Source organism: Musa acuminata, chromosome BXJ3-2 (genome assembly GCF_036884655.1).
Source record: "Musa acuminata AAA Group cultivar baxijiao chromosome BXJ3-2, Cavendish_Baxijiao_AAA, whole genome shotgun sequence".
In the NCBI taxonomy this organism is placed as follows: domain Eukaryota; kingdom Viridiplantae; phylum Streptophyta; class Magnoliopsida; order Zingiberales; family Musaceae; genus Musa; species Musa acuminata.
In genome coordinates, this window is record NC_088350.1 from 23,555,785 (window position 1) to 23,567,880 (window position 12,096).

Sequence of the window (12,096 nt, forward strand, 5' to 3'; positions counted from 1 at the left end):
ACACTAGCACTTTAGAAAGTACAGACATCAGAACTAATCAACAGTTAACTGCCACTATCCTTCGACTTTGTGTTTGACAGATTCAATTGGACCTCCACAAGAAAAGGAACAGTGCCATTAGTAATGTAGCATCTAATGTATCATCAGTGACATGCACTGCTTTCATATCGTACTCCAGCAACCCCCAAAAGTATGTATATGACATACTATCAAATCATGTAACCTTTTCTGGCACCTGCTGCAATTGTGTTTTGCAGCCCGTGGCCACTTTTAATTTTAGCACATCAACCATTTTGTTAGAGTAAACATTATCTGGAAAACCACTAGTAATTACCAAGTGACAAAACTAGCTCTGACACTTTACAATGGTTCATACACCAGGTTCTCCCATCGAATTCATAATACTAGATGCTATCTAACATACGAAAAAATTAAGCCTCTAGTCATCAACATCTGAGCAGATCATTTGTTAAGAAGTAATGTTTTAACCAGCCAACTTCTTGATCTATGTTGTGATTTGGTTATGAAAGAGAGCTACAGCAAGCAAATGAACTAACAATCCAGTAAATGCATAAAAAGCTATGTCAGCAACATTTGATTATACAAGGATGCTAATTAATGAAAATACTCTCTTTATTTCCAAAAAAATTGGCATGATATAGCAGAAAACAGACTGAGATGTCAATATGTGTAAAAAAGGAGATACTTTGTCATAAAGCCCAGCTTCTTGGCATTGACGAGCTGCCTCAAGCAAAAACTGTTGTCGGCTATTCCAATCCATAATATATTTACTAAGTGCACCTTCTTCCCCAGTGCCTCTTGGACCAAGTAAAAGAGAGATACCACCATCCTGTAGCAATACTTCTGTAAGCAGTTGTCTTAACATCATATTTCGCTGTCTTTGCTGATCACTACTGCCTCTTCCAATCCATGACACTTCTCCTCCACCCATTGCCGCAGCTGCTTGTGCATAATATTCCAAAGCTAACTCAAGGTTACCTTGACGCAAGTAGACTGAACCATATTGTCGTATTATGCTAGCAACTTCTGCACAAGCATCCATAACCCCTATCTTACGGTCAGTTCCAATCCCATCTGAAAGAACTCCATTGTCAGCTAAAGCTATTGATATATGTACAGCATCAACATTGTAGCCCTCCTCTCCCACTTCTTTAAACAAGTATAGAACTGCTGGAAGAAACTGAATGCTCAAGAGTAGAACATACGGATAAACCAGGGGGTCTTTCCCATTTTTCGTATAATATGATGGCTCAAACTTGTTCAAGTAACCTTGAAGATCATCCAGGTTATATGGCACCAAACCCTCACTTAGTACTATAGAAGAGGATCCACCAGAGCAGTCACGTATTGCTGACAATTTGAACCATAAGAAGTCTTCAATAGTGCCAAAAAGTGATGGCACATCTCTAAGCAACCTCTCTACCTGGCGTCGACTGCCAGAAATTATAGCATAAAGTAGTAACTTCTTCCTGTCATAACCTGGTCTTCCTGCTCGATCACCCATTCTTAACAATTTTTCACACTCTTCAGATGCAACAGCAGCAGTCTCTGGTGACACCGAACCACCGGAAGCAATCCACTCTGCAAGCTGCCAGTTTCACATTCTTAGTAAATTAAACTAAGAGATATTCAACAATCAACAATAAGCAGTAGCTACCTGGGGTGCAAATTGGTGGGCAGCACGTGATGATTCAGCAACTTTCTTTGCTTCATCATAATAACCAGTTCTTAAACAGTAATAAATCTACATAAAAGAAACAAGACCAAATATAATTAGCTAATACAGTCCAATACAAAATAAAAGGACATTTGCATAAAAATCAAGTTGTTAGGTAAAGTATACCTAGCAAGAGTTAGGAAGAAAATACTTTTCACAAGTGGATGACAAGAAAAATTAGATGTTTAATTGCAATTATAAATTCAGGAATATATATCACTGCTGTTGATTTGTGTTAACTTCAGTAATTCAAAAAAAGAAAAATCAACCATCAATTTGAGGGACCTTTGAGATAATCATTCTGAACACAATGTTGAGGTTGGAAGGATAAAAGCAGCAAAGTGTTCTTCAACAGTGATGTAATCTTATCCAAGAGCAATCTTCCCAATAAATGAGCACAAGTTGGACGTAAAGAATATGGAAACAGACCAATAGCACATGGCAACAGTCTTGTATGCATAAGCATAATCTAGACAGCAACTAAAATTAATGCCTTACAAATATAAAACATAAGGCATAAAAAATACCTTCAAACTGCTTGATGGCTAAGCTATTAAATGCCATAACCTAAACAAAAACATAAAAAAATTCTCTTCACAGTGCTTGATGGCTACAAGTGTTAATGTCAGTAAATGCCCTGAGCTCCTTGTATATTAAATGGCTTCACGGCACCTATTATTATCTCAAAGGCATATGTTTCCCTTATTATTGTGTAGGCATCTCTCTAAATCATCCACCTGGCAGTGCTAACTTCAGATGTTTCATCTATATCTTTAATTAATTTTAACAAAAAAAGCATAAAATAATTCCATTGTAGTTTCTCTTGAATCGTGAAACAATTCCGTGGTTTCTGTTATAAGTCTGATGTAACTTCATTTCACTATATACACACACCCATTTATTCAACTTCAACAACTTGAAGTTCTTATCCATAAAACACCACCATATTTCCATTGAACTCAAAATTATCCTACCAACAAAATTAGCAGTCCCTAGAGTATATAGCAACATTGGTTTTCAGAATTTAGCTACAATCTTGTTATCAATTTTCAGGGTATATGGTTAACCACTGCCACAATTATTGTTAAGAATTAAGATACTTGATCTTGTCTGGTGTTTAGCTCCATACTAGTTCATCAAGCTAGTAAAAGAACCATGATTTTGAATAGTCTAATTTATCACACAAACTGTAATAAGTGCGCATAGACAGGACATTAAAAGTAAAAAAAGCAACTTTTCCTATTCCAAGCAGTACTAAATGGATGAGGTGAATAGTAATTTATAAACATTAAGCTACTAGATGCAGATCCATTGAGCAAATAAACTCAATATTCAAATGTATGCATATATATACTGAAACATATGCACATGTATAAGCACATGAGAACCTTAAATACTCTTACTAATGCCTTCAATTGACACTAATAAAGCTCATGTGCAGCTGAGCATTAGGTGAACTATAAAGTCAAATTCATTCACAGTTGCTAAACTTCAGGTAGAATCATATCCATTTTGAGTTTTGAAAATTAAGTTCAACTCAAGAAAAAAAAAATCAAGACTGCTAGAGCTTGTAATTTTACACCAGAACTCATAACTTCCAGTTACAAATATCCACAAGCATAAACCTTTGTAGTTATATTATATGAATTGCTAGTCCATTAAGATATATAAAAAAAATACTTGCACTATTATTTATACACAATGTTAGTGAGACAAATCTTTTCATCAAACTCATTTCACGGCAAAATGGAATGAACTTAAGTATGATTATTAGCATGTCTTTCTCTTTTTCTTTTTTCTCTTTTGCTATGTTACTTTAAGTTGATTCATTTATATCATTGAAACATGTTACTTCACCTCCACAAAACATTATTATCACATCCTTGGCATTCATGTTTGGCTCTGATATCAAATGAACAAGTGACTCGTTTTCACCAAAACAGAAGTGAAGATGTGAATAGAAATCACTCAGCTCATTAAAGCTAATAACCAAGCTAAAAGTCACCTGTTGCCAAGTTGTGTCAATTGGGGGCTGCCTACGAATATCAGTAGTGTCAAAATCCAGCATACCGTGGTCCCTTAACCGCACCTGTTAATAGACAGATGTTAAAAGGGACCACTTACATGGAGACCATATGAAAAAATAAAGAGAGGTGAATAGAATGAACCCGGAGAAATGCTTGAATCTTTTCCAAATTGCCAACAGCTCCACCAAGAGCAGCCTATCACCGCAAAACAAACGTATTCTAGTCAAATAGATCATGATATTAAAGAAAAAATTGATCACAATATAACTACACTAGTATTAAAAAAAGATACATCAAAGAGATAATAGAATGTATATGCAATCTTCAAGTCTAGATAAGATATTACCCATCAACTACCAAAAGCAGATAAAGACAACAAATAGATAACTTAGACATGGGAAATGTAGTAAATGATGCACAAATGAGCACTAGGAAATTTTAGACATGTTTATTATTGAAGATTTTCCAACTGTGTGTGTATATATATATGTATGCATATATATATGTATATATGTATGCTTATATATATGTATATATATAGTAAATTAGCTTGCTACCACAAAAGAAAAATCTTCACTCAGAAATTAGTTTTACATATTTTTGATTTTGAATAAGAAAATCTTTTGTTGCTAATTTTGAAGTTGCCAAAGCTTCTCCAATACTCTTAAGCCCACACATTCACTCGTTTCAACAACCACTACTGTCACCACCACAACCAGCCTTCATCACTTTACCAAGACCACCACCGTCACCAACTCACCATCACGATTGCAGTTATTGCTACTGCCACTGCTGCTGTTACCATCATCATCATCCCCACCAATTCTGTTTTTGCGGCCACTGCCTCAGCTGCCACATGCTACTACCACCAGCATGCCATAGTCACCAAGACTACTAGCACCACCATCATCATCGCCTCTGCCAACACTGTTATTTCCACTGCCATTGTCACTGTTGTTACCACTGATGATACCACACCACTAATCACTGCCGATACCATCACAACCAGCAGTATTACTCCTTCAACCTGAGCACTAACTCCACCATTGAGACAACATCATGATCGCCAGAACCATCACCACCATGATCATTACCACCACTCTTCAGTACCAGTACTAACACCATTACAACTAATGCTACAGCTCACCACCAACACAACTACTGTCAACTGAGGAAAAGTAAGGTTCGAGGGCAGAACATGGGAGAGGCAAACATCTTTTACATTGCTTTGAGGAGGAACAAGTTCAGAATTTAGATAAACAACAAAGATGAAATCTAAGTAATTGTTTTTTGAAATTCAACAAGGGAAGTATGCAGTCAAAACACAAGATCAGGCATATTAATAACAAATAAAAAACCTCACACCATGACTAGCTCTCAAGAACTACCATGAAAATGACCTATGGCATCAAAAGCAGACAAATGTTATATAACAAGCTTAATCACATAAATGAAGCAAAGAAAGTAAAATGCACATGAAGAATCTTCATCCAAGGTTTGCCGTACCGGCCTGTACCGCCCGGTACAGGCGGTACGTACCGGTCCGACAGGCTAGCGGTACGCGGACCGCCCGTACCGAGCACTGTAGCAGTGCACTGTAGCACTGTAACACTGCTACAGTACTCGGTACACCTGGGTGTACCGAGCGGTATACCGTACCGTACCGGTACCGAGCCCGGGTCGAAATGCTGGTACGGTACGGTACGGCGAACCTTGTCTTCATCCAATTCTATATAATGTTTTAACAATACAACTCTTCCTCCGTTAGTTGACACTTCAAGAAAGTTACCTGGAACAGAAAAAAATTTTACTCATTCAAGTTTAAATCTCTCAAAGTAATTCCCAACAGCCCAGATCCACTTAGACAGTGAAGATGTAATTCATGGTTATGTTTCAAAGAGTAGGAGGCGTTTTATGCAGATACTACCCGGGGATAGAGTCAAAATTAAAGCAAGTCATTATGATTCAACCAGGGGATCTGTTTTGCCTCCAGAAGAAAAACAACAGTACCAATACCATGAACCATGCCATAATGTTCTAATCTGCAGGCAACTTGCCACTTAGAATGACAATAATATGGAAGTCATAAACCATATCATATTATTCTGAATTCTCTAAACCTGAAAGGAACTTACTACTTAAATTAAAGATAGGCTCCTAGCTGACTAGCTGTTGTCAAATTATGCTTGCAAAAGTAGCAATCAGAGTTTAAAAGTTATGAACTTTCACATAACAAAAACAAACAACATATCCAGATTTCAATGCCAAATAGCAAACTCATCAGATAAACAAATCAACATCCAAAATACATAGTACTGTACTTTGATAAATTATTGATGCAATAAATACTTTATTAAGTACTTATTAATAAAAAATAATTGATCAAAAACGAATTATACCTGTGAAGGATGGGTTTTAATCATATCGAGTATATACTTCTCATGGCCCCATTCAAGATGACGTCTTGCTCCAATCACAAGGGACATTTTTCTTGAAAACTTTTGCCGATTATTGGAATATTCACCAACCAATGCCTAAAAATAGTAGTGTTGCCATGAAAATTATTCAAAAATTAGATAATACAAAGAAATCAGAAATGAACACATCCTAGGGACATAACACAATTTCATTTATTTTGTCCTATCTAAAATTCTGTAGAATAAGTACAGGATGGAAATTATTACGAGTAGCACTCTCTACACCAGATAACAGCAAAGGCATACCTGAATCAAATGCCAGATTTTTTGCATGGTAACTGATCTCATACCAGAAAAATCAAGGCCCATACTTTCATAAGCATCCCTGAAAGCTGTAGCAGGCTAACAAGAACATAGTAATTAATTAATTTAGTCAAGTCAAGTCATATGTAAACAGAAAGACCAGTCATTAAGCATGAAAGTTTAGTCAATGTGGCATAAATAGACTATTCTAGAGGTGCTAACTTCCAGAAACAGACACATAAACTTGGCAACCTCTCATTAATAATATTTAACAGTGATAAAACCACTGGGCTTTTGGTGAACAAAAGAGTATCTTACTTTGAAATGCAATCCACGTCCCCTTGCATCATTGAGGTTTCGCAAGATTTCAGCATATACTGAAGCTTTTTTCTCAATTATTGACTTATTAGCCATAGGCATAACTTCCATGTTTGATGAAGTCCTGGAGACATGAGGGCTGGAAGCTTGAGGTGGCATCTGAACAGTAATGGAGAATCCACTGCTCAAAATGCTACTGTTTCCCCTAGGTAATGTGGAAAGTCGATTTAAGCTTTGCAAAAAGTCTCTCTTTTCCTTCTGCCAATCCTCCTACAAAACACTTAACTTTATCAAGACTAAAGAAGCTGAACAAAAGGAGAGAAATGGTCCATCCCCTAAACATGTATGAATATCAAAGTCAAGGCCTTTGTTCAATCAACACAGTTATTATTTTCCCTTGAAGAATGTTCTAAATCGTAGCATGCATATAGCAAAATGTTTACAACTAATAGTAAATAACCTAAGATAAACCCAGTTTGTATTTTACGTACAGAACAAAAAGTCATACTACATAAGCAAAACTCTCTAAAGCTATTTGTCATCATTGCATGATTTTAATAATAGCAAGCAGGAGAGTCTCACAGGAAAAAAATTGCATCTTGCAATAAAAAATTAAGGAGACTGCTAGTAGGACTGCAGATGGCTCACAGATAGAGTAATAGATCAGTGTCAAAATATATCAACTTATAGTATCCTGAATTTTATTAGTATAATGAAATTATATTTGCTAGTTTCAACAGTGCTGGGATATACTGCCCTTATGTTTCAGTTCAATGAGGTGAACATATTAGTCTAGTGGCTGCTCTACATAAACCTGTGTTCAGGGGGTCAAATTGACCTCTCTGATAGAGAAGTTTAAATATATGAAACCTCACCAATCCTAAGGTAGTAACAAGAATGTCCAATAATCACAAATCATCCTAGGGTAAATTTCAATCTAGCATGTAAATTTCAGTAAATTCTATATTCTCACAGCAATGAGTATAGAATAAAACTAGAAGAAAATTAATGGGCTAATATCAGGAAGGAAGAAAAAGTAGAGAAAACATTTTCTTAATGCATAGACATCCTAAATAACCAGACCCTTTCGAAAATGAAATCAACGAATTGTACCATAATAATTTAGTTAGCATTCTTAGAAAGAGACAAGATGACAACAACCAGCTGCATAATGCTTTATTTTTATGCAGGATTGAACCAAAATCTCTTGAGATCAATTAGGGTCCCTTGCCACTCAAATTTTTCCCTTCTAGAACTCTTTGAATAATAAGCATGCAGCTTCAAATTCTTTTACCTACAGTGGTGGGTCAAAATTACCTTGCACAATAACCTCTACAATGAGGTAAGAGAGAGAAGGGAGACCAATAACATCATTATACTATTAAGGAAAGTCCAAAACTTCAGGGGCCTCTGATTCTGCCAATAACCTCATTCATTTTAAGGGATAGTCAACAATTACAGTTTGTTTGACCATAAGCATCACCAATATTGAAGTTTCTTTAACTCAGCTTTTTTTTTTTTTTTTTGGCATCCATAGTTAGGCATCTTTCCTATTTAATCTTAGTCCCATTCATTTATTTTCCAATTAATATGAGAATGTATTTCTCTGACATACTAGCATCTAAACATTCATATATTAAATCAGCAGCTATATGAATAAAATGTTTGTTCATCATATACGAAAACATCTATTCGACCAAAAATCAAGGCAGTGAGCTTTCATAAACATAATGCCTAATATTTCTAAACATGTCATGATGAGTCTGTAGCCATCTGTCAAAAGCATGCTACACCAGGTTAGCTTCCCGGTGTCAATGTGACACTCACATGCTTGGTTCAGAGCATTGGATAAGAGCTTCAGCATGTGATTAATTATCATCTTTACCACAGTTGTGGTCAGTGACATGGATATGGCATGTGTGTACATCATATATATTTGTGTGTGTGTGATACCTCGGCTGTATATGCAATTAGAACAGATAATCCAACTCCCATAGTCCCAATTCGCAAGAATATCATCAGTATAATCTGGAAATTCTATACCAACTTGTCATACATCATGTATCCTGTTTTGCATACTATATACAACAGTACATCTCACACCATTAGGGCAACAATTTAATCTTTTTATACTGTCGCAACCAACAAGACCATTTGACATAAAGAAACATAATTATTGAAGCTCAAAAAGTATTTAAAAAAAAGTGATACTAACCTCCAGAACTCGCATCATGTGATCATTGAAGCTTCGCAAGTTGTCCTTTTGAGCTTCTTGGATGGATGAAACCATTGTCATTTCATGAATCTATTAAAAACAAACACTTGATTAACTCCATAAATTATTTATCAGAAAGAAAATCATGAGAAGAATTAATGAATAAATAAATTCTTAAATAAATGTGAAAACCAGTGCATTCAAGTGAAAAAGAAGCAGAGTAGGAAGTACAGCAATAGCCACAAAGCATTAAGGTGCAGAGAAACAGAGGTGAGAGAGAAGAGAGTACAACAGGAAGAGAAACATTACACAGAAGAAGGCTCACCCAACTGGTAAAAATCTCTATCCATCAATGAAAATCAGATGCAGAACTACCTTTATTCTTTAAAATAGATTTTGCTTATTTTGGTAGATAAAGGCACTCCTGAAAATTGTTTACACAAAGACTGGGTGAAGAGACTCATATTCCAAGGAAGAAGTAGCCCCAATTTTAATAAAGTTGTTTCCGACAAAATCATTTAGCTGCCGGATATGAATATGATGCACATTTTGCAATACATAATATATCCAGGCCAAACTGAAGGTAAAAATGAATTATCATGCCCTTATAGAACAAGATTAGAACTATGATTTTTTATATGAAGAAATTTCTTTTGCATAGTAAGAAATTAAGACCCAAACTGCATCTTCAAGCTACCAAAGTAGCAAAAGCAGAAGAAAACAGAAGCCAGCATTGCTTGCTCCCCATTAGAATCAGCATTCAGAAATCTAAATATGGTTTAATATCGATTCCATCTTTTAAAAGCGACCATAACTCTACAATAAACGTCAAAAGACGTTACAGCATTCTCCATGCTTCATTTGGACATGCATTTTTATTTTCTAATTAACATTAGAAAAGATATGCCCATCTTTTTGTCAGCGATAGTTGCTAATATTTATAATTGCATATCTTAAGTATACTTTAGTTCTTAGTTTGCATAGTTTCATTCAAAAAATATAGTGATATCAATTAATTATCAATTTTTATAACCTTAATATGCATATTAAAAATGAATTCACCAGATTAGTATGCACATTTATTCTTCCATGAAAAAGGTAAGGTTGTCAAGTCGAATGAAATCCATGAAAAGGCATAACATTTTAGCAGATAAAAAGAAAAGTTAATGTCATAGCAGATAAAAAGAAAAGTTACAAGGACCAGATGAAGTTTAAACAAAAGAAGACGATACCTGCTGCAAATACTCCTCCACAGTTGTTGCTTCGGAAGGAAAAACATCCTCAAAAGTTGTCTATAGGAATAAAAAAGAGAAGTAAAAGAATGTAACAAAAGGTTTCATCACATAAAGCTGCCTAAATTATATGTCAAGTTATTTAACATCAGTTATACAAGGAACAGTGCCACACCACATATGAAACTCATGAGAAGCAATCACAACAATGAAAGAATAGATAGAGTTAGTATGTTAAGGTGGAGCTAGCTTAGGTGATGATCCACTTGTAAGTACCCATACTAACTAACACACTGAATTAAAATAATTTTTGGTGGCACAGATATAGTCATCTATTGGTGATAGAAATTCGTCAATCAACGGCACCTGATCAGCATGTTGCTTTTTTGCTTTTTCATCAAGCATAATGCCTCTTGAATACTAACTCTTGGATGCCATAAGTACAATATGCAACACTTGCTTTTCGGCCGAATTGATCATCAGAATGAAGGTTATTGTCATCTAGATGACTTCACAAGGAAAATGTGATTCATGTGGCAATGCAACAACGGGACTTGCATGCAAACATTCATACAGCCCCCAAGGTTATATTTAGTATACGTCTTTAAAACAAAAAGGAAACGAGCAAGATGTACCTCCAATTGATCATTTCCTTGTCAACTGCACAAAAGAAAGAATGGAAATCAAACGACAAGTGCATATGGCAACCTTGGGTACCCACCTTCAATTCAAAGGACTTCAGGTCTCGAGCGAGCCGTTCTGCATTTATCCCTTCCCGAGCGAGCAGCCTGCCCAATACAGAATGTATCGCAGACAATCACACAAAACAAGCACATAAACCTCCAAGAGACAATACTCATGCAGCCTGGACGCGAAAAACATCGAGAAAGGAAACGGAATGGCGATCAGAGACGCGGGACAAGATCATAAGATGACAAGGAGAGAAACCTGGTGGCGGAGATGGATTGGGAGGGGGCCTCAGCGCGGATCGTTTTAGACTTGAGCTTCTTGGAGAGAGACTCCAACTGGTCGAGATTCCTCTACAAGGATTCCAAAGAAAAAGGAAATAAGACATCGGGCGAATTGATTAAAAGAGCAGACGGAGGAATGGGGGAGGACCTGGAGAGAGGGGAAGTGGGCGGAGGGCCCGGCGTGCTCCAGGAGCTTGGTGGAGGAGTGGAGGAGGTCAGTCCACCCGCTCATCTCCTGATCGTTCGCCATCTCCTCCCGCACCTCTCTTCGGGATGCAACTGTAGAACCCTAATTCCGAGTGTTTCGGTTCGAAAGATACAGAGGAAATAAAGAGCGGGCTGCGGGGAAAGAAGAGAGAGGCAAAATGCCAAGGGGTTTAGGGCTTCAATTTAAAGGGATTTTTCCTTTATTCCACACGTCTCCCACGTCTTATATAAAATTTAATTTAACTATTAAATTAAAAATTACATATATATGATTTTTTAATGTATTCTTTAAATTTAATTTTAAACTTAATTTTTACACCTTATGAGTTATATATATATATATATATATATATATATATATATATATATATATATATATATATATATATATATATATATATATATATATATATATATATATATATATATATATATATATATATATATATATATATATATATATATATATATATACCTTATGAGTCACTCTCTAACTATAGTTGGAACAAGAATAGTGAAACATTAATTGACATTAGTACTCTTTCAAAATTAAGCAATCAAGGCAAAAATAAAAAGAAAAACATTTTGACACACACACACACATTTCATTATATAGATATATTGCTAGACAGATAGCATTTTTTACTAGCTTAATTTAGAATGATATC

General features: G+C 35.6%; 1 protein-coding gene across 1 annotated transcript; it reads right to left on the bottom strand.

The window, feature by feature from the left end:
- Window positions 1-409: 409 nt before the first annotated feature.
- On the bottom strand, window positions 410-11,594 carry LOC135630916 (nuclear pore complex protein NUP93A-like). The gene is made up of 12 exons (XM_065138215.1): window positions 11,370-11,594; window positions 11,199-11,290; window positions 10,972-11,038; window positions 10,251-10,310; window positions 9,019-9,108; window positions 6,804-7,073; window positions 6,489-6,584; window positions 6,165-6,299; window positions 3,907-3,960; window positions 3,744-3,827; window positions 1,679-1,765; window positions 410-1,609 (listed from the first exon to the last, which is right to left on the bottom strand). Exons 1-12 carry the CDS (start codon window positions 11,469-11,471, stop codon window positions 599-601), a joined length of 2,148 nt encoding a protein of 715 aa, XP_064994287.1. The 5' UTR covers window positions 11,472-11,594; the 3' UTR covers window positions 410-598.
- Between the last annotated feature and the right edge of the window lie 502 nt (window positions 11,595-12,096).